Source organism: Malania oleifera, chromosome 4 (genome assembly GCF_029873635.1).
Source record: "Malania oleifera isolate guangnan ecotype guangnan chromosome 4, ASM2987363v1, whole genome shotgun sequence".
Lineage (NCBI taxonomy): Eukaryota > Viridiplantae > Streptophyta > Magnoliopsida > Santalales > Ximeniaceae > Malania > Malania oleifera.
This window is the reverse complement of record NC_080420.1, coordinates 2613039-2636983: the sequence shown is the minus strand read 5'-3', so window position 1 is coordinate 2636983 and position 23945 is coordinate 2613039. Positions and strand designations below refer to the sequence as shown.

At 40.1% G+C, this 23945-nt stretch overlaps 1 protein-coding gene across 2 annotated transcripts; it reads left to right on the top strand.

Annotated features, from left to right (window-relative positions):
• Positions 1-309: 309 nt before the first annotated feature.
• On the top strand, positions 310-11148 carry LOC131152997 (probable carboxylesterase SOBER1-like). 2 transcript variants are annotated; one of them, XM_058105002.1, is made up of 7 exons: positions 310-585; positions 793-1104; positions 6629-6681; positions 9824-9947; positions 10031-10152; positions 10543-10650; positions 10744-11148. In XM_058105002.1, the coding sequence occupies exons 2-7, from the start codon at positions 843-845 to the stop codon at positions 10831-10833; spliced, it is 759 nt and encodes a 252-aa protein (XP_057960985.1). In that variant the 5' UTR covers positions 310-585; positions 793-842; the 3' UTR covers positions 10834-11148. The 2 variants fall into 2 exon arrangements, with proteins under 2 accessions (XP_057960985.1, XP_057960984.1); XM_058105001.1 differs by having other exon boundaries at positions 576-1104.
• Positions 11149-23945: the final 12797 nt, after the last annotated feature.

Sequence of the window (23945 nt, the reverse complement as noted above, 5' to 3'; positions counted from 1 at the left end):
CCGTATTCCATTAAGACCAATCACAGCATGCCACGCTTGCAATAGATAAATCCAAAGCTCAGAGTGCTGAGCTGTCGCTCTCTCACTGGGCTAGTCCATACTCATGCGGTACACGCGGTCTATTTAATAATTTCCCTCATTAAGTAAATTTCATCAGCTGGGTAATACATAAATTTTATCATTTCTTTTTTTGAATTTTTTTGGTAACATATTAATAGAAAACATTTGGAATCATTGAGACAAGTCATAAATTCACATAATAGTATAAGATGATAAAAGAGGGATTGTAGCCCGTAAGGCATTGACGCAGTGGAAAGGAGTTGGACACTCAAGTGAGAGCATCGGAAGTTTAATTACCGATTAATGCACACAATTGTTCTCAAATTGAGCCCTAGATGAAGGATTTTGTCTCGGAATAAGAGTTGACCGAACGTCTAAGCCGATTGTGAATAAATTGTGTCCGCATTCAATTTTCAAACGGCAAACTAGGGGAGAAGGACATCGCTCCATGGATTTAGTATCATATTAGGGTATTCAAAGGAACATGGGTGAAGTCCTTATATCATTCAAAAGAAAAAAAAAAAGGTTTGTAACAAATGTGAGAACATAAAATATTTTTCAATCAAAACTCACAAATCCTTTTAAGTCTATATTATTTTAAATTTATTATATCAAGTGAATCAATATAAGAGGATATGAAAGTTGATTATACAATGATGATATGAAAGTTGATTATAATTGTAAATTCATTTATAAACATTTTTCAGTTAAACCCTATTGGTTATGATGCAGAGATTGCAGGGAGAGAGTAGAAAAAGAGATGCCATGTGCGATCTTCAGAAATGAGGCTTGTATTGTTACTCAAGCCAGTTGCTCTGTTCGCATTCACTTTGTGTACCACCATTTTGTTCGTTCTACTGTCTCAGCCGCACCCCCCTTCTCCAAAACCAGACGCCATGGCTCGGAGCTTCGTTCTGTGGCTTCACGGGTTGGGGGATTCGGGTCCCGCCAACGAACCCATCAAATCCCTCTTCACATCTCCTGAGTTCAGGAACACCGTCTGGTCTTTCCCTTCTGCTCCTTGGAACCCCGTCACTTGCAACCGTAGGTTCTCTCTCTATCTTCTTAATCCTTTATTTATTATTATTATTTATCGCGAATTGATATCTCTGTTATGTGTATGGGCTTTTGTTTTAACTCGTGTCTCGGTTGATTGATTGTTTCTGTTTTGATTTTGCCTTGTTGGTGATAGGCTTCATAATATTTGGGTGTGCAATTAATTAGGTGTTTGTTTCAGGGAATTACATGTGTGGGAATAGGATGTCATTTTACGAGAATTTAGAATTACCAAGTTGAGTTATACAATGTCATACTTTGTGGGCATATTGGATTTTCAGAGAATTTCAGGTCTTTGGATGAAGCAAACATGGGTGTCGAATATTCCAACTCACGTTCCCAATTACCAGAAAAATATTCATGTTACACATTCCATATTTTGTGAGCGTATTGAATTCCTTGGGAATCTCCAATTTCCTTCACATAGGATCATTTTTAGGACTAATTAAACATGGACATAGATTTCCAACTCACATTTTGGAAATCCTTAATGATTCCTTGAACCGAATGGGTAAACCATTATCTGAATTTTCTTATGCTGGCAAGATGAGTAGGGAATTTTGTTGGATATTGTTTACGTTCTAAAGAATATCTAGCTGTGAACTAATGTAGAATTGGGGGTGTGATGAAGTCATGATAAGAGAGGACGGAGAGATCAATTACTCTGATGAAATAAATTTCAGGTTGGGTTGATTTTGGGTGGAATCTTTTAGTGGGTTAGTGAAATATTTCTTAGAACATTTGGATTTCGGACTAAAAGATGATGATGGGTTGAGGAGATAAGACCCACCTCTAAATTGATTACTGAACCAGAGCAATTGATTCTTGAATTAATGAAGTGAAAAGAAGATTTGAATATGCAGCAGCTTCGTTTTCAGTATTTCTGATTCATTGCTTGCAGTTTAGGAGCATTTGTACTACATTGCATTAGATGGATTACTAGCAATGACGTTAATGGTACATCCCCACTCCCCAATTATTATGGGATTTTATATTGTTATTTTATAAAACTCAAACTTTTCCTATTATAATTTGTAGGGGTGTAATCGGTTTGGTTTGGTTAGTTTTTTTTTGGGTAAAATCCGACACCTAAACCAAATTATTTAGTTATTAATATTTTATGAACCAAACCAAACCAGATGATGGTTTAAACCCGAACTGAACCAAAAATATTCAGTTTGGTTTGGTTTGTGTTGGTCGGTTTGGCCTCGTAATGGGCCTTGATTATGCCTTTTAAAAACTAAAGACCTTGTTAATTCATACCAATTTATTTGGAAAATATGCCCAACAGAATTCTTGCTTGAATATAATTGGATATTCCTTCTGAAAAATGACTTGTTGAATTGATTTTTTAGGTAGATATTTCAAAAAAATGAAAAGTTCTATCAGTTACATTCTTTAGATATTCAAAAAAATGAAAAATTCTATCAATTACATTCTTTAGAAATTTCAAAATTGGTAATTTAATATGCCTTCTCAGTTCAATTCGGTTTTTTTCAGTTTCATAAAACACAGTTTCGAAATCAAATTGAAGTATTTGGTTTACTAATTTTTTGAACTGAACCAAACCAAACCAAATGACATTAAAAACCGACTAGTTTCGGTTTAGTTCGATGTGATTCAGTTGGTTTCGATTGGTTTTGTTACACCCCTTAAATTTGGACTTGTTTAATTTTTGAGATTGGATTTTTTTCTTGTTCTTCTTCTACTTCGTGCTATTGAATTTTATATTTTAATGGTGCATGTAAGCCAAGGTCACTATATACCTTGCATATGATGCTTTTTTTTTTTTTTAATATATAGTGAAAGAAATTCATTAAATAGAATAAGAATGCACATTCAGGAGAGAAGACATCTCCTTAACAAAGTCCATAAAGTGTAAATAACAACCAAAGGAAATCGACACAACTTAATTAGTCAATGGAGAATGCGAATCTTGTTGAATATCTGAGAAGCATATCCCCATTGAATACCCAGTGTATGATGTTATGGGATGGTAAATGAACTAATATAACCTAAAAGAGACCCCAACATTTAACTTGATTTTAACTTATGTAAGACCGAAAAAATGAAAATCCATCAAGAGATCAATAGAAAGGAGGTACTGTCCTTTAATAAAGCAAGACGTTAGCTCACTAATATTTACTCCCTAGTAACATGTCCATAGCCAAAGTTTAACTCTTGTGATCCAAATAAATATCCATTAGTAGGGAAATCAATAAGGAGGTATCCTAAATGCCTATAAAAAGAATCCCCTAAGAAAGGTAAGGTATCACATCTCATTTTCACTCACTCCTTTATTATTGCAGTCATGTAAAACTTCCAAATTCCTTGACTTAGGTATCAGAGCGATCCCCCAGAATACACCCTGGGTCCTCCAAGCCACTTTTCTTTCATTCTTAGTAGGTGATCGAAGTCATGATTGATCCAAATTCTTCTAGACAAAATTTGGCAGCAATATTGGCGCCGTCTGTGGAAAACTTAGAAGGATTTCTTTCTAAAACTCAATCATGGCCGCATCATGCAATTTTGAGTTTGAACTTGTTGTTGGGGATCAATCACCCAAATTGGTTCATTCCCCATCACTAGAAATTTTCTGCAAATTGTACCTTTATACCAATTTTTGGTCTTCTAAAGGAAGGCGAAAGACATGTTTAGCATAATCTTACAACAGGAAAAAAAAAAAATCCTATAGAACATGGCCTAGAGGCTATTAAATTTGAAACGACACCTAAGAAGAAGGCGGTGGTACCACATGAACTTGCCTTGGAAATTTTAGATCCAATAAAGAAAGTAGAAGGGGCCAACAATGTGAGCATGAACGAGCAACAATCCCAAAAATTTGAAGTAAAACTCAAGAAAATTGATCAGCTAGAAAAACTAGTGGAAGGAGTTCGTACCCAACCCTTAATAGGTAACCTCAAGTAGATCTTCTAATCCCCCCTTTACCAATGGAACAATGGAATCAATCTGCCCTTTAAATTCAAAATATCCATCTAATGATCACCGGCCCATCCGATGAGCATCACTCATGAGCCCAAAAATGCTTATTTGATGAGCAACCTCTCATGAAGTAACAAGAGACGAGCACTACTTGACAAAAATTGGTCTATCTGATTAGCACCCACTCATGAGGCAACAAGAGACGAGTTCTACCTAGCAAAAATTTTGCCCATCTAATGAGCATTGCTCATAAGGCCCAAAAATGCATATTTGATAAACATCACTTATGAGGCAACAAGAGATGGGCACTGTTCGACAAAAAATTTGCTTGTCTGATGAGCATCGCTCTTGAGACAACAAGAGATGGACGTTGCTCAACAAAAATTGGTCCATCTAATGGGTACTGCTCATAAGGACCAAAAATCCCATCTAATAACCACTCATGAGGTTAAAAAATGTCCATTTGATGAGCATTGCTTATGTAGTAATAAGAAATGTACACTGCTTGGCAAAGTATTGACCTATCTAATGAGCACCGCTCATGAGACCCAAAGATGCTCATTTGATGACTTAATTCGAATCTTGTGATAATAAAAGGACCTATAGTAATGCAATATACTCTCGAGCCAAAAAGGCAACTCTTAAGACTCAACAGTAGGGGAGTAGCTGATATAACCTAAAAGAGACCCCAACATTAAACTCAGCAGTAACTTATGTAAGACTAAAAATGAAAAGACATCAAGGGATCAATAAAAAGGAGGTAACGTCCATTGATTAAAGTAAGGGGTTAGCACACTAGTATTTACTCCCTAGTAACATATCCATAGTTAAAGTTTAACCTCTACAATCCAAATAAATATCTATTAGTAGGAAAAACAATAAGGAGGTATCCTAAATGCCCATAAAAAGGACCCCTTAAATAAGGTAAGGTATCTCATCTCATTCTCATTTACTCCTTTACAATTGCAATCGCATAATCCTTCCAAATATCCTAACTTAGGCATCGGAGCGATCCTTGGAGTAAACCCTAAATCCTCCAAGTCATTTTCTTCCATTTTTAGCAAGGGATCGAAGTCGTGATTGATCCAAATTGTCTTGGACAAATCTTGGTAGCAACATGAACCATTTTCATCAACTTAAGCGCTTAACAACAGTTAACAAGTTTCAATGTGCGCTAAAGGGGGTGCTACCTTAGACAAAAGAAGAATTTTACAAAGAAATAGCATCAACAATGTTATAGGCTGTCTGGTCACTAACAAATTGTTTTCGATAATCCAAATTCAATAATGCCCATTAATGGACATTTCTTATTGAATCATATTATGAAAATAATGCCCATTAATGTTCTAATCTGAACAAGTGTGAGAAAATGGATAGCCATTTACTCACTGCTAATACCTTAGATTCATTTATTATGATAGGTGTTCAAAATGTCCAAATGGCCTAATTAAGCCTTTTATTTTTCAAATGTTGCAAAAGAATTAGGATATTTGACATATTAGGAATTAGGATAGCCATTCAATTTGAAAACAGCCATTGATGTGCAAATTGGCAGTCCAAGTATTCTCTCTATTAAGCAACTCGTCTCCCATCTCCCCACCTTTTAAAAAAAAAAAAAAATTGCGGATGGGGGAGAGGCATAGAAGTTTGCTTGTGTCATGGGTTTGGCCTAGACTTGGTTCCAGTAATTGGCTTCAAGACCAAAAGCAATGATTTCATGGTGTGGTTTTTGGCTCTCTAAAACAGGAGTCAAGATTGCTTGCCATCTTCATTCTCAATCCATAAGTGGGAGCCTTGGGGTATGTTTGTTTCACAGCCTAATGTTTTGTTAGATTGGATTGGTGTGAATAGCTTTGGACTGAATTGGCTATGATAATTGTTGTATCTCATGTTTGGTGACTTTGGTCTGCCATCTTTAAGGACATAGTGGATTTTTTTTTTCTTTATTCTTTTTATGCCTTTGCTCTACCTTAGCTTGAGTTGGCCAATGAGGGGGTAACTTGCCAGCTCTGGCCCATCTGCATGGGCTAAGCAGCTTCCCCTTAGTCTGTGGGTAGAGACTGCAAGTGCCCATGGATGGAGTAACAGGATGCACATCATGCTTCCGGTGTGAAATTGTGCTTATGTGTGTGCATGTGCATGTTGCCCACATCACCTGGCGAAGTGTGTGTGCTCTGGAGCTCATATCTGAAGCTTTGTGACGATGCAAATTGCCGGAGCGGGAGAGAATATGTAACATTTGAGACATGGCTTTTCTTTGGTTGTTTGAAACTTGCAGGTGTATGTGCTTATTTGGCTCACTGGACTTGGGTCATGTATCATCCTTTGATAATTTATGTGCCTTGTTGCAGAACACAGATTTCTTTTCTATGTACCCTGAAATTTGTTCCTCGTGGATTTTTTTTAACCTTTAGACTATGTCAGTAATTCATAATATGATTCAATAAGCTTCTTAAGAAAAATAATTTTTCCAAGAATCTTGCTCCTCGAAGATTTCTTCCTACAATCCATCTCTTTTATTTTCGTCAATCCAAATTCATGCCCTCTACTAACTTGCTTCTCCTTTCAGATGGTGCTGTTATGCCTTCATGGTTTGACATTCATGAGATACCTATAACATCTGTAAGTCATTCTTTTATTTCTCTTTGTAATTTCATTGATTCTATCCTTTTTGTTCTGGATTTCCATTTCAGGCATTGTCCGGTGATTGCATGATTGTTGTATCCTAGTATATTGTATTATCACATGAAATATGATAAATGGACTTCAAATAGATTTTAATGGCTAAGAAAAAAGATGTTGGCGAAGGATATTCTTTCCAATGCTTGTATGCAATAATCTTATGGAATTTATGTTTTATGTTACTAATTGCAGTTATTTTTTTTAAAATAGACATAAATGACTTCATATTATAATTGTTGTGACTTGTGATAGGATTTGTCTACTGGTTCTTTAATGTCTCAATATTTTTTTCTTTTTAATGTTACCCCTCATAGGTTTGCCCCTGCTAAGGGTGAGCTTTGGTGTGAGTCATCAACTCCAATGTCCTAGTTTCAATTCCTTACGAAGTCCTTGTTTTAAATAGCAGTAGCAATTAGCCTAGCTAATGGTAACATGTGTAGTGAGAAGTGTGAATTGTGGATGTTATGTGGCAAGAAATGTGCGTAACAGCTGTGAATCTTTTTCAAGAACACATAAACTCATATATATTTGGTACATTTGTGCGTTTTAAGCCCTTAAAGCTTCTTAAAAGGATTTTAAATGTATTTTGAATTCGTAGTTCAACTTCTTAACATTGTTTTGTAAGGGTAATAAATTTTACATTGGTTTAGAATTTCTATTGATAGAAAAAATTATATTTTTTCACTTTTCATCAATCATATAAGTGATAAATAAATTAAGGGCAGGATACGCTGGCCTCCGCTGAGATTTGGTGAAAGACTTGGAACTCCTCTTATTTAAAAAATCCTAGTAATCTTCCTAAGGTTGGTTCAAAAATTCCAAAGACCTCCCTTGAGGTGTGTGAGGTTGCTAAAAAGATACAAACCTCCCCATATACTAGCCAAAAAGACAAGCCCTAGGAGGGATATAAGTGTCCCAAAAATCAAATATCAAGAGAGGTCTGTGGGATTTGGAAATCTTAGGGGAAGTCTGCACCTTTTTGCCAACCATCAAGAGAGGTTTGCAGGATTTTGAAATTTCCGAGGAGTCTGTGTCTTTTCTTAAACCTCAGGAGAGGCTGATGTCTTTTGCCTATAAATTAACGAAACAGAGTACATTAGTTTGTGAGATGACATAGTCCACTTAATCTATATAAAATGAATTAAACAAGTTCTGTTATTTTATCAAGTAATAAAAATCTTATAACTTTGGACTGACAAGTTATATTGTATAGCTTAAACTTTCAAATTACCGTAAATGTATCATTAACAAAATAAAATATTTACAACTTAACCAAGACAAAACCTACAAAAGAAAAGAAGGTTAAGATGAACAATATGTGGAAAAGAAATATTCAATTTATAATATTATAAAAAAAAACAAATTTTATTAATAGAACATTGTGTATATTGCAAAGTGCTAATAATGCTTTTTGGGTGAATATCTCAACAAATAAATGATTCTGTATCATCCTCATGATAATCTTCTCTTGTCTCTTCCCTTAATGATTTAAAAAAAAGGGAATTTGAAAAGAAAATGAAAAGAAAAATGTTGAAATAAAAAATTAATTGTCCTATAGTGATATTATCTATTCCATAATGGCCATAATGCAACAGCAGCTATGCTGTAATTTTATTCCAATTGCTTTAGGTGTATAATGGTATTGGGAGTCTAGGACCCCAAAAATTCATATAATGGTGTTCGGTATGTTGCAGATGCTATCTGAAACCATGGCAGGAGGATTGCTGCACTAGATTTTCTGAACGTAGACAGTCATCAATTTACAGTCGGACCCTTCTATTATTGGGGGCAAGAAAAAAAAAATCCTTTTCAATATTTTAATGGATACCGGACCTTGATAGGACATGACCATAAAAAATTTTTTTTTTCATTTTTTTTAATCTGTAAAAAAAAGTATATATTACAAGGGCATTAAGGGGATGCCAAACCAAAGCACAAGAAATCAAGCATCTTGAAGGGTGTTGCAAAAATCGAAAATAACATTTAATTCATTTGCTACAAGTCCACCTAATAACTGCAACAAACCAATGCTCTTTGCTGAACTGAAGTGTCATATATTGAATTTTTGAAAACTCTTGTATTCCTCTCTTTCCATACACACCAAAAATTGCGAGAGGAATGAGAGACAAAGCCTCCCCCTTTTCCTTTGTTGCCCGAATCCCTTTCTAGGCCCAGAGTTCTCCTCCAACAGATCTAGCAGTAATCCACCTTTGTCCAATAAGAGTCAAAGGCTCATTCCAAAGATTTCTAATCCAGGGGCAATGGAGAAGGGTATGGTCCTGTGGTCTACTGATTCAGCATCAACCATGCAAAGGGCGCATCTGTTGGCAATTGAGAAATACTGTACTTTTCTGGTACATAGTTATGCAGTGAAACACTGAACAATCCAAAATAAAAAGAGCCTAACTTTTTTAATGATCTTAATTAGAAAAGTTTGAAAATATCACTTCCTTGTGCCACTTTTTAGCTGGTGAGCTGGCCACTGCCTGAAGCTTTACTTTCCTTTCCAGTTTGATGTCTAAAAAATTTTACCCGTGCTTTTGGTACAATAGTGTGTGAGATCATTGAAATTGTCCTATCCATGAGTTCTGCATCTCCCATTACATTCCAGTTTGAATATCTGAATATTTTCTGGATGTGATTTGAGCAGCATACCTCTGGATTTGGTACAAAAGGGTTTGGCGTCATTGGAATTGTCCTATCCATGAGTTCCATGATCCGCTGCTTGATTAACAGACATGTTTTTTTTTAAGATTGGTAATATTATGGCTAATATATGTCTTGACATGTAGGAAATGAAAATCTGTATCAATAGGATCTTTCATTTGACAGGCTTTTCATTTTAAAAAATATGTTTTTCTTCATTACTCGCTAAAAACTGGGTTTTGAGCATGCTGTTTCTCTTTATGTCACCAGCTATCTTGAGGCCCGCCTTTTCCCCATGAAAAACTCACATCTGTATATATTTCTTTATTCGTTAGTAACTGTGCTTCCAAGCATGATGCTTGTCTCATGTCACTGGCTGCCTAGGCGTGTTTGAGCTGATATATTGATATATTTTTATTTTACTAACTTATGCCAGAATTCTCCAAAAGATGAAAATAGTCTGCTTAAAGCAGTTCAGAATGTGCATGCTATGATAGACAAGGAGCTTGCCACAGGCACAAATCCAAAAAACATTTTTGTATGTGGCTTTAGCCAAGGAGGTCTCTCTCTCTCTCTCTCTCTCTCTCTCTCTCCATGGCCTACATTCCTGCTGTTTGCTTCTAAACTTTGATGAGCTTTGCAGGTGCCCTGACCTTGTCAAGTGTTCTGCTGTACCCAAGAACTCTAGGTGGAGGTGCAGTTTTCAGCGGATGGGTTCCTTTTAATTCGTTTATGACAGAACGATTCTCTCCTGAGGGGAAGAAGGTACTTTCATTTAACATCATGATACTGTCTTTTTCTTTTTCATGCATATATTTTGTGAGTTTAATTTAATGCATTTTTCATACCAATTAATGCACATGGCTGTCCATCCTCTAGATAAATGGCCGACGAAGGTCATATTGGTGAGATGACCTTTTGAATAAAAGATCACTAACCATTTTAAGGTCCTTTGTTCGAGCTTCATCTTATCCCCATTTAATGCCACATATTTTTTGTTTTGTGCTTGTGGTTTTTGTCCAATTAATATGTACCTGTTTTTTCACTCTGATTATTACTGCAGTCTCATGAAACCTGTTTTCAAATGCGTTAACTTCAATAAATTAGAAGCATTTTGCTCCATTTATGTATCTGAAAACATGAACATATGTGTAGACACCTATTTTGTGGTCTCATGGAATGGACGACAAAACTGTATTATTTGAAGTGGGACAAGCAGGCCCCCCCTTCCTTGAACAGGCTGGTGTAAGCTGCGAGTTTAAGGTACTAAATATCATGGTTAATTTCTCATAGCCCCTTACATGATTTTTGTGCTGCTGCTGTAAGAGAAACATATTGATTGATTGTGACTTTCAGGCATATCCAAATCTTGGGCATTCAATCAGCAATCAAGAGCTGGGTTACCTGGAATCGTGGATCAAAAGTCGCCTGCAGAGTTCTTCCTGAAGGTTTGAGTTTAATGAGATGGCCCTATTGAGTGTATACCCAGTGTTTTGATTACTATCATTATTCAATCATTTTATGTGGGCAAAATGGATCTTTACCAAATATTTTGCATGCTGTGGTTTGTAACTTGAGAGAGAGATGAGAGCCTTACCAACATGAACATATGGTGGTGTCGTCGATCAAAAGTCGCTTGCAGTATTCTTCCTGAAGGTTTGAGTTTAATGAGATGGCCCTGTTGAGTATATAACCAGTGTTATGATTACTATCATTATTCAAGACTATCATTTTGTATGGGAAAAATGGATCTTTACCAAATATTTTGCATGCTGTCGTTTTTAACTTGAGAGAGTGATGAGAGCCTTGCCAACATGAACATATGGTGGTGTCTTCTTTCTTCTTCTTCTTCTTCTTGTGCTATAGGATTGTTTGGGTGTATGGATTTTGAATCACGGGTTTAGATTTGTGTAGATTTGGACAAAGAATTCTGCGCAATTTTGTTGTATTGTATTTATTTAAATCTACACGAATCCAAATCTAAAGCTTAAATTTCAAGCTCCCAAAACACAAAGTATTGTTGGGAAATGGATTCAATGTGCATCCTATGGTATTACTGGATTTTTGGAGTTTTCAGTAAACCAACTTGGCAATGGCGAAATGTTAATGTATAGATATTTTCAACCAGTGTGCTTTGTCTGTTTAGATCATGGCAACTTGGTTAGCAAGGCTGATAGTGACAAAATTTACCCCATGTTTGGACTTTGGAGTTTGCATTTAGCAATATTGTTTTGAGTCACCAATTTAAATTTGAATCTTGAAATTTATTATGTTCCCAAACACATCTTTTGATATTTTGTCTAAGTGAAGAATATATCAGCTCAGCTCAGCTCGGTTCGCTGCAGATTTTTTCTGTTTTCAAAGTTGGTTATATTTTCTACTTTTATTTTTAGTAATTTCTCGACTACTTTGTTCACCATACCCATCAAATGCCATAGAAAACTAATTTGTTCATTTAGAACATTTCAGTTAAGTTTTTTTTTAAACTTTTTTTCTTTTTTACCAAATATGAAAATATAATTTTCCTTTTTTGAGCGAAATAGTTTTTTCGATAATTTAAATCGATTCCTTTTTAATAGCTTCTTTACATCGGTCACGTGCGATGAACTTTCATTTCATGTACCGAGTACGTGCTCACTAGGAGTATATTTGGCACATGAAAAAATTTCTCCCCCTAAGGTTAACATTTCCTATTACATTACTTTTGTTTTTTCTTTTTTTTTTTCCCTATCAAATTTAGGTTACACAATAGGCCTGCGTCATAATTTTGATCTTTAACTATTTGAATTTGATAGCTCTTAGAAATGTCACATGATTAAAACGTTGGATCATCCCTAAAAAGACATCGACTTGGATATGTTATCTCCCAAGAAAATTGTAAATTATTAAAATAATTAAACAATTCAATTGCTTACCATCCGCAAGTAACTTTTCATCAAAGTGATAATTTGTCAAAAGCCAAAACCCTAAGAGAGTCGATTCAACGCATTGTTTAATCACATAATAATTAATTGCATAATTAAGGTAACACCCCCTCCCAACACCTTTTTTGGGGGTTATTATTTGGTCCCCTAGCTTCATTTGAAATTCATTCCATTGACAGCTATCAATGGTGAATTTAAGAATTTAAGAGGGTATTGTATAATTTTAAATATAACCCATTAATATTATATTATTACTTTTTAAAATTTTTAATGGTCTTTTATAAGTATTGAACATTACAATGGTAAAAATTTATCCTCCTAGAGAAACTTTTTCTGTCCCATACATCATTTCAAAATTTAAATCTAATCTATGTAATATTTTCCTATGCCCTAAATAATAAATTTTTATGGACTAAAAATATCTTATAGAAAATTCTTTAATGTGAAAAAGTATAAACTGTCAACATCAATGAAGAGTTGAAATTGAATTTCTAGCTTTATAGAGAGGTTTTATAAGTTGGGACTTATTGCATGTGGAGATGATGGCACTGTGGTGCTTAGGAATTTTTAGTTAAATTCTTCATTTCTTCTATTGTTGGTGATGCTCATAATTCCTTTTTTTTGTGTTTTTCAGAACTTATTTGGATACATCTTATCTACTCCAAGGCGTTCATGTTTGTATTCCTAATACTTCTTAAAAAATTCTTGTCATATATTTCGAGAGGTCTTAGATTTGAATTTGTACAAGATTTAAGTAAAATGTAATATAAAATTGTATTAAAATTTGTTCAAAATCACCCAAATTTAAATTCAAGATCCCAAATTCATGCTCCCAAATATAGTTTCAATTACTAAGTGTTGGTATTCTGTGTTACAATTGTCATTGTTTGTGTTTATTTTTTATGAATGCGTATTGTACAACTTAATAATGGGCTTTATTTTTGGTTTTTTTTTTGGGTTATTATAAGGAAAATAAATTGCTAGATGTCCTAAGAAATCATGGCAATTGATATCATGACTTATTGACCTAGTGATATATACAAATTTAAAGTTATCTCATATATATATATATCTGTGTAGGTGCATACATCTACAAGCTAAGTAGAATATGAATGAGAGTGTAAGTATGTATTTCTTATAAGTAAAATAAAAATAAAAAATAAAAAATATAATTTTTATTTATTTTTTATTATAATGGTTTATCTATATATATATAGATATGTCCATAATAAATCACGCTAATAAGGGCAGGTCAACGCCTGTCTCATACTTTCTCCAAGTCTGACTTTCTGACGAGTGATTAGCTCCGACCTAATAAAGAGAAGGAGAGATTCACGCCGACGCCCTTAAAAACAGAGTAACAGGCGCACGCACTTATGGCTGAAGAGCGATTCACGCCCCCACGCAATAAATCTGAGCCAACCAATGGTCAACTCAAGCCCCTATAAGTAGGGACTGGGGATGCAAGCAAAGGTAAGTCATTCAACACAATTATACTGTTGCATTCAGCCTTTCTAAAAGTATTTCCCTTACTTAGGCATCGGAGTGGCCCCCCGGAGTACACCCCGGGTCCTCCAAGCCTTTATTTTCTTCTTTCAGGTCAACGAGAGTCGAAGGAGCACCCCAACCATATTTTTACCCCGCAACAGTTGGCGCCGTCTGTGGGAAGTCACTTTTAGGAAGCAATATTATCTTGCTCTTGACTTTCAAACATTCAAGCAATGCCGACCTCACGCAATTCCACCTCCTTCCCTGATAACAAACAACCATCCGAATCCATCCAATGGACCTCCGATTCATCTGGTGTCAGTAGGGAGGAGTTCCTTGCCTTCCAGAAGGAAATGAAGGACATGCTCAACCAACTCTTACAACAGAAGAGTCAAGAGGGGCACGTCCTTCCCCAACCGCAAAAGAAACCCAGCGCAGATCAACAGGCTGACGAACTAAGGGAGAAAGAAGAGAAAACTCAACCCAGCAAGAAGGTAGAAGATGCAAACAGCGTGGACGTCAACCAACAAAGATCCACCGAGCTCGAGGAAAGAATAAAGAAGATAGATTACATAGAGAAGATGATGAAAGAGGGCAGAACCAGGCCCTACCATGGGGAAACATCCCTAAATGCGCGGAATCTCCGTTCAGCAAAGAGATCATGGAAGCTCCATTGCCCAGCAGATTCAAGATGCCCACCTTTGAAAGATACGAAGGTTTGTCTGACCCCATTGATCACCTGGAAAATTTCAAAATGTTAATGCAGCTGCAAGGGGCTCCGGACGCCATCATGTGCCGAGCGTTTGCTACCACCCTTAAGGGTACCGCCAGAGACTGGTATCGAACTCTTCGACCAGGATCTGTTGGTTCCTTCCAAGGGATGGAGCAAATGTTCATCGGCCACTTCCTTAGTAGCCGGAGAGTTGCCAAAACAACAGGCCATCTAATGAGTATGGTGCAAGGGGACCGGGAGACTTTAAAGAATTTTATGCACCGTTTCAACACAGCGACCTTAGAAATCCGCAACTTGGACATGGGGGTAGCCTTGGCCGCCCTGACAACGGCTCTCCAACCCGGAAGTTTCTTATACTCCCTTGGAAAAAAACCTCCCGTGGACATGGGGGAGCTAATGATTCGAGCAGAGAAATACATTAACCTGGAGGAGATGATGGATACGAGAGGAAATCGTCTGGAGCGGAAAAGGAGAAACAACGGCAGAGAATCCGGAGACGCGTATAGACCTACAAAAAGGCACGAAACTAGTGCGCTGCAAACAGGTCAAAAGAGTATAGGACAACATAACAAGTTCTCCACCTACACACCTCTAAATGTACCGCGCTCAGAGTTGCTGATGCAGATCAAAAAGAAGGACTACGTCTCATGGCCTGAACCTATGCGAACGCCTCTACATAAGCGGAACATGTCCAAGTTCTGCGCATTCCATAGGGATCACGGCCATGACACAGAAGAATGCATTCAGCTGAAGAAAGAAATCAAAGTCCTAATAAGAAGGGGACATCTATCAAGATTTGTCAAGAAAGAAAATTCACAAAGAGAACCAATCGAGCAGAGGAGGCACGGCGCAAAAGAGAAGGAAGAGCAAGCTATTGGGGAAATTGCGGTGATCTTCGGAGGATCCGCCAGTAGAGGAGATAGTGGAAGTGCACGCAAAAGATATGCTAAACAAGTGCTGACTATAGAAAAGGGGGAAACCAGTAGCAAACGAAATAAAAAAGGTGACGCCATAACCTTTGACAGCGGAGATGAAGAGGGAGTACAGCAACCGCATGATGACGCACTAGTGCTCTCCCTACTCGTAGCCAATTACCTGGTGAGACGTATACTGGTAGACAACGGGAGCTCGGCCAACATCATGTTCTGGTCGGTCTTGGTAGGGATGAAGATTGGCAAGGAGCGATTGAAGCCCGTCGCGACCCCTTTGGTAGGATTTGGGGGAGACACTGTTCACCCCTTGGGAACCATCACTTTACCAGTGACAATAGGAACGACCCCGCAGCAGGTAACAACGTTGACAGAGTTCCTGGTGGTTGACCGACCTTCGGTATACAATGTCATCTTGGGTCGTCCATTCCTTAACACAGTTCGAGCGGTAACATCAACATACCACCTCAAAGTTAAGTTCCCTACACCACAAGGGATAGGATATGCCAAAGGAGATCAGGCCGCTGCTCGGAGTTGCTACGTAATGGCCTTAAAAGGGAAGATGGAGGCCAAAGAAGCTCTTACGGTGGAAGACCTGGAGGTCAGAGGAGAGTATCCCCAGATCAGTACATTACACGAAGATATCAAACACATACCACTGCAAGGCCACCACGAAAGAAGTGTACAGATAGGGAATCACTTGCCCGATACTTTGAAAGCAGAGTTGACTGAACTCTTAAACGAATTCTCTGATTTGTTCGCATGGTCGGCAGCAGATATGCCCGGCATCGACCCTGCTGTGATAGAGCACAGGTTGCAGGTCAACCCCAACCACCGACCTGTAAAACAGAAAAAAAGGAGCTTCGCGATGGAACGGATCAAAATAATTGACGAAGAGGTGACGAAACTGTTGCAGGCCAACTTCGTTCGAGAAGTGGACTACCCCGAATGGCTGAGCAATGTGGTCCTGGTCAGAAAGCCCAATGGAAAATGGCGCACCTGCATAGACTTCACGGACTTGAATAAAGCGTGCCCAAAGGACAGTTTTCCTCTCCCTCGAATTGATCAGCTAGTAGATTCGACCTCGGGTCACGAGCTCCTCAGCTTCATGGACGCTTACTCAGGGTACAACCAAATCCCTATGAGTCCCGCCAATGAGGAAAAAACTTCTTTCGTCACCGAAAGGGGTTTATATTGTTACCGGGTGATGCCCTTCGGCCTAAAAAATGCGGGGGCCACATACCAGAGGCTAGTGAACAAGATTTTTAAAGAACAGCTCGGAAAAACAATGGAAGCTTATGTGGACGATATGTTGGTGAAGAGCATGGAAGCAGGGCAACATTGTAAAGACCTGAGGGAAACGTTCGAGCTCCTCCGTCGGTACCACATGAGGTTGAATCCCTCGAAGTGCGTGTTCGGCGTTTCTGCAGGTAAATTCCTGGGCTTTATGGTAACTCACAGAGGTATAGAAGCAAATCCAGATAAAATACAGGCGCTGCTGGAGATGGAAGCTCCAAGGACTAAAAAGGAGATACAAGTTCTGACCGGAAGGATAGCCTCCCTCAGTAGATTTATCTCCTGCTCAGGAGACAAAGGCTTACCTTTCTTTAGAGCACTGCGGAAGAAGGGAGGATTCGAATGGGGGGAAGATCAGGAGGTAGCCTTCGAGCAGCTCAAGCAATACCTCGGATCCCCTCCTCTCCTGACAAAAGCAAAGAATGGAGAAGACCTCTATCTGTATATAGCTTCCACAGAGAATGCCGTCAGCTCGGTCTTGGTCCGGCAAGAGGGTAGAAAGCACCAGCCTATATACTACACAAGTAAGGTGTTAAGTGGCGCCGAAAAGAACTATTGTATGGTGGAAAAAGCCGCCTTCTCCATCATCTGTGCGGCGCGCAAGTTAAGACCCTATTTTCAAGCCCATAGGGTTGTCGTGTTAACAAACCTGCCCATGAGACAAATTCTACAGCGACCGAAGAGTTCGGGGAGAATGACGAGGTGGTCGGTAGAATTAAGTGAATTCGACATACAGTATCAAACGAGGCCCGCGGTCAAGGCTCAAGTACTCGCGGATTTTACAGCAGAAAGGCTCCCCGAGTCATCCACAAAGTCGAAGGAGTGGACATTGCACGTTGATGGGTCCTCTAATGCTGCTGGGGGGGGGGAGCTGGTTTCATCCTTTCTGACCTGGAGGGCAACGAAACTCTCTTTGCCCTAAAATTGGAATTCACAGCAACCAACAACGAAGCGGAGTACGAAGCCCTATTAGCCGGCCTGCGATTGGCGGAGGCATTAGGGGTGGCACAGATCAAAGTATTGAGTGATTCCCAGCTGGTGGTAGAGCAACTCAAAGGAGAATTCGAAGCTAGGGATCCAAGAATGAAGAAGTATCTCTCCAAGGCAAGAGAATACATAGAGGCATTCGTCCAGTTCGACATAGAACACGTACCGAGAGTAGAGAATAAAAAGGCGGACGCACTAAGAAATTAGCCTCAGCAACCGGTTCGGAATGGAAAGACACTATCTATCTTGAACGCATAGGAAAACCCTCATACGAGGAGGACAGAATTAACTCAGTGGCGTCCGAATTCAGCAAGGACGATTGGAGAGCATCCTTATTCCTGTACCTCCAGGACGGATCCTTACCAAGAGATAATAAGGAGGCTCAAAAGGTGAGGAGGAAAGCGGCAAGATATACGTTGATGGGCAGGGAGCTCTACAGGAGATCCCTGACACTGCCCTACCTCCGATGTCTAGGCAAAGACGAAGGGGAATACATACTACGAGAAATCCACGAAGGAGTATGCGGAAACCATCTTGCCAGCAGGGCTCTAGCTCACAAAGCTATGCGACAGGGATTTTACTGGCCCACAATGAAGAAGGACGCGGTCGAGCTCGTAAAAAAATGTGACAGATGTCAAAGGTGCGCAATTGTGCCACGCGCCCCCTCAAGTCTACTCTCTCCTCTAACCAGTCCCTGCCCTTTTGCTCAGTGGGGGATAGATATCCTTGGACCTCTTCCACAGACGATTGGCCAGAAAAAATTCTTGTTGGTAGCAATAGATTATTTCACTAAGTGGGTAGAGGCCGAACCCCTAGCCACCATAACAGAGCGGAATATTACACGCTTCGTGTGGACCTCATTAGTTTGCCGCTATGGTATTCCCTTAGCGATAGTTACAGACCACGGGAAGCAGTTCGACAACGAGCGCTTCAAAAAGTTCTGTTCGGACCTGTCTATTAAGCTTCTCTTCGCGTCAGTGGCACACCCACAGAGCAATGGACAAGTAGAGAACATGAATCGGACGATTCTGCACGGACTGAGGACCCGACTCGAATCCATGCAAGGTAGATGGGCAGAGGAACTCCCTTCCGTTATATGGGCGTACCACACCACTAAGAGAGCAGCAACAGGGGAAACCCCGTTCATGCTTGTCTTCGGCGCAGAAGCAGTCATCCCGGCAGAGGTGGGCATACCCTCTTGGCGTAGGAAATACTTTAACGAGCAGACCAACAGCGAGGAGCTCAGATCAGAAATAGACCTACTGGAAGAGAGAAAGGATCAGGCGAGTTTAAAAGTTGCAGCGTACCAGCAGAGGGTAGCCAAGTACTACAACAATCGCGTCAAAATAAGGAATTTCCATTCAGGAGACTTAGTCCTGAGGAAGAGGCGAAACAACCCGTCCGAGCAGGGGTCGCACAAGTTAAAGCCTAATTGGGAGGGCCCATACAGAGTCACAGAAGAAATAAAACCCGGGACATACAAGTTGGAAGATGTAGGGGGGAAAGAAATTAAGAACATGTGGAATTCCGAAATGTTAAAGAAATACTATTATTAAAAAAAAAACGCTTCTTGCAGCGCTGTAATAAAAGTGCCGCTTACAAAAGTTGCACTACATCAATAAAGGATGAAAAATTCAAAATACATATTCTGTTCCTACAGACTAATTTGCTTTGCTCCCATCTCCAGCCTCCTCCTCCCCTTCTTCATCCTCTTCCAGATCCTCCGCAGACTCGGGGCTCTCCTCGCCATAGCCATGAGAGCTCACACCATCAAGAGGGATCTCGGGATGTTTAGTCCTCACTTGATCACGACACCTCCTGAATCCAACTCGGTAAGCTTTAGAGGTGTCGATAACAAATTGATTGGAGTCCTTGTATTTCTTCACTGCAGTTCGGGAAGCAGAAGCAGCAGCAGTAGCTTCTCGGGCAGGAATTTCCTCCCTACGAAGGCGATCGATCTCTGCCTTCAGAGCTTGCTCGCGGAGCTCGGTCTCGTGCAGTTGGTTCTGAGCGAGGACATATTTTTCCCTTGCGTCCAGTATCTGGCGATACATTTCCGCGACTTTCTCCTCCTGGGCCAGAGCCATCGTCGCCAGCTGGAAAAAGGTCCAAGGCATGGAACAGTTAGAGAGAGCAGGCATAAGTAAAAAAAAAAATTTATAAAGTAAGTAAAGTAGACACCTGGTACGAAGTATGGCGGATTTTCGCCGCGAGAGCGTCAGGAAGGGTACACTGGGCCTGCACAAAGTCCTCGGCGTGAACAGCCCGGCGGAGAGCAGACGCAGAACGGGTTGGCTCGTGAAAAATGGCTTCCACCTGAGCCTGCGAGTGCGTAGGAGGAGCTGCAGGGACCTCGTCAGTAAGGGCGCTGGAGTCACCTACTGCAGGGACTTCCCTTTGAGAGGATTCTCCCTCGACCTCTCTTCTCTTCTTCCTACTCCGACTCACCCTTTGCTTTCTAGCTTCTCCCATGAGCGATTCATATCTGGTGAAGTCCATATCTGCGAGTATAAAAGAGAAATAGAGTAAGAACACCCACAGTAAAGGTAACACCTGAACGTACACATACACAAAATCAGGGGAGAGAATGACTTGAGGAAACGGGGCTGATTCCCCACTGCACAAGGACACGCTCCTGGAGCAGCTCCTCATGAGGGATAATACCCCGTTCACCAAGTGTGCGAAGTTCTTTCAGGGTGGCCTGCTCTTCGGGGGAAAGTCTGGGAAGGAGATGGCGCACCCGAACTACAAAAAAAAAAAAAAAAAAGGGTGAAAAGAGAAAAATGGGTTAGACGGATAACCTACTTGTAAGCCCTGAAAAAGAGGCTGGGGAAAGATAGCAACGTTACCATCAAGAGGAGAAGACCAGACAAAGGATCCGTTGTAGTTCAACTCTCCCGAGACAAAGAAGTAACGGGTCTTCCAATTATGGATGGAAGAACTGCCTGGTGAGAAGAGTTTATAGCCTGGTAGAGAGTTGAAATAATATAGCTCCTTCTCTGCGGAATGAGACCGCATTTGGAAGCAACTTCTAAAAAGGGGGACGGTAGGCTGATGGCCCAAGCGGAGCAGGAGTACAGCAAAACAAGTGAGCGAAAGATAAGAGTTCGGAACGAGTTGTGATGGTGCTATGCGATAAAAACGTAGTACGCTAGAAACAAAAGGGGAAAAAGGGAGCCTGAGACCCAAGTCTAGATAATCGGCATAGAGGCAGAGCTCCTCGGATTTTTGGTCAAGAGCTGACTCGGTAGCAGAAGGTAACCTAACAGTGATATTCGGTGGTACAGCAAAGAAATAACGGGCATTCTGCAGGTCAGACGAGGAGAGCTCACAACGAGCGCTCCGCACTGTTGTAGGTACCCTAAAGGGCTGTGAGGAGGTCTCCATAGGAAAAAACAATCTTGAAGGAAATACTAAGGGTCAAGCGGAGCAAGCAAACAGCAAAGATCAAGAAGAAGGGAAGCCAACACAGATCAAGACAGTAATTTCACACAAACAACAACGCAATCTTACAAGAAAAGATCAAACATACAAAGCTAGCGCAAGAACAATGAAGAACAAGAAGAACAACAAGACAAAAATACTATAGAAAGGAAAGCATACCTAGCACCGAATAAGGGACTCGTGGAGTGGAGAGGAGTAGAGAAGGAAGCAGTCCTCTTGGAATGAAGACGAGTGCGGAAAGAAGGAGTCCACCGGCCTTTATATAGAGAGGAGGACACGAATCCCTGGGGCGGGAATCTCAAAAATTTTCATTGACGAGAAGGATTGCGTCTCGAGGGAGGCATAGGAAACAGAAAATCTCTGACAAATGCACAGACGAGGCTTCCCGAGGACAAACGCCACCTCGGAAACAACAAGTTGCCTCGGACACAGCAACAGACGGATGGCCATCAATAACGCTGTCCTCCAAACCACTTGCCAAGGTAGGACGCATTTAATACCTGCTTTTAGATATCTCTCGCAGGACAGAAGTGTGCAGGTGCCTCGGGAAAGCGCGAAGGACGACCCAATAAATGAGCACGACTCATTGGCGCAGGGCCCAAAATGACGAGCACGACTCGTGAGGTGACCAACCAACAGATGAGCACGACTCATACGGAGGACGGCCCAAACTGACGAGCACGACTCGTGAGGCCAGAACAACTCAACAAAATGAGCACGACTCATTACACGAAAAGCCCAAACTGACGAGCACGACTCGTGAGGTCAGAACAACCCAACAAAATGAGCACGACTCATTACACGGAAAGCCCAAACTGACGAGCACGACTCGTGAGGCCAGAACAACCCAACAGACGAGCACGACTCGTTATGCGGAAAGCCAAGCAACGAGCATTATGTGTAACGTCGCACAGCCGAATAGGTTAGCCAGCTCGGCCTGATTGTCCAAAAAGCTCGACAGAAAACAGCTCGGCACGAGTCCTGCTTCAAAGAGCTCGGACAAAAGAGCTCGACACGAGTTCTTCCTCGAGGAGCTCGGCCCGAACAGCTCGGACAAAAGAGCTCGGCACAAATGCCTCCTCGAAGAGCTCGGTACGAATAGCTCGGCAGAAAACAGCTCGGCACGAATGCTTCCTCGAAGAGCTCGGTACGAACAGCTCGGCAGAAAACAGCTCGGCACAAGTCCTGCTTCAGAGAGCTCGGACAAAAGAGCTCGACACGAGTGCTTCCCCGAGGAGCTCGGCCCGAACGGCTCGGACAAAAGAGCTCGGCACGGGTCCTGCTCCGAAGAGCTCGGTGAAAAGAGCTCGGCCCCAAACAGCTTGGCAGAAACAGTTCCACACAAAACAGCTCGGCGCAAACGGTCGGCATGAGCTACTCAAGTATCCTAGCCAAAAAAAAAAAAAAAAAGAAGAAAAAAAAAAAAAGAAGGAGAGAGAGGGAGGGAAGACGATGAAGTATTAAAACCGAAAGACGCAAACACAAATAATGATTCAAAATTCCATCTAGAAATTTGAAACTAAGGGGGGGCAACTGATATGTCCATAATAAATCACGCTAATAAGGGCAGATCAACGCCTGTCTCATACTTTCTCCAAGTCTGACTTTCTGACGAGTGATTAGCTCCGACCTAATAAAGAGAAGGAGAGATTCACGCCGACGCCCTTAAAAACAGAGTAACAGGCGCACGCACTTATGGCTGAAGAGCGATTCACGCCCCCACGCAATAAATCTGAGCCAACCAATGGTCAACTCAAGCCCCTATAAGTAGGAACTGGGGATGCAAGCAAAGGTAAGTCATTCAACACAATTATACTGTTGCATTCAGCCTTTCTAAAAGTATTTCCCTTACTTAGGCATCGGAGTGGCCCCCCGGAGTACACCCCGGGTCCTCCAAGCCTTTATTTTCTTCTTTCAGGTCAACGAGAGTCGAAGGAGCACCCCAACCATATTTTTACCCCGCAACATATATATATATTCCTGTCCTTAGGAACAAGCAAACACTTCCCTTGGATCTCATTAGCAAAGGTGCAAGAAATTAAATGTATTTAGTTATTAAAAAACAATGTTTGAATAACGATATTTTAGTTAGTATGATAGATATGAATTGGAAGCTTTTATTAAATGTGTTATGTATGGTACTAATTAGGCAAACAAATAATGTTGATTACGAATGATATGATTTAGTGTATGGTTGGTTTATTTTATAATAAAAATATTTTATTTGAATTTTAGATTTTAATATGAATTTTAGATAATTAGGTTGTTTTAGCATACAACAAGTTTGATTTATTATTTTGGAAAAAAACTTAAATTAAAAATAAATAAATTTTGGCATTGTCAGGACTATGATGTTGTCGAAACTAGTTCTTCGCAACATACAACAATTAAAATTAACATTTAAATGGATATATGGTAATGTCAACCTAACGTTGCTAAAATTAAACTTTTGGCAACGCTTGGACCTAGGTGTTGCTAAAGTATATTTTTAGTAATATCTGGGTGTTGATGATACCGAAAGGTCACATTTAGCAACGCCAAGTTGACATTACCAACAATAATATTGGTTGTTATTAAAAGTATGCCAAGATATCTCCTTGCCCTTACCAAGTGGTCAAGTAAATATTTCCATAACTTTCTTCATGTTATCCAAACTTACTATCAAATGCATATTTGCAACGACGCCATCAAGTATGTTGTTGTCAAAACTTTTTGCAACATCTATACGAGTTTGGGTAACGTCACATTAATGTTGCC

What these genes read in the sequence shown, in the direction of transcription:
- LOC131152997 (XM_058105002.1), top strand. Translation starts at nt 843, where the DNA reads ATGAGGCTTGTATTGTTACTCAAGCCAGTTGCTCTGTTCGCATTCACT. An exon ending in TCTCTCCTGAGGGGAAGAAG is followed by an intron (nt 10,153 to 10,542) that starts GTACTTTCATTT and finishes ACATATGTGTAG; the next exon opens with ACACCTATTTTGTGGTCTCA. An exon ending in GTGTAAGCTGCGAGTTTAAG is followed by an intron (nt 10,651 to 10,743) that starts GTACTAAATATC and finishes TGTGACTTTCAG; the next exon opens with GCATATCCAAATCTTGGGCA.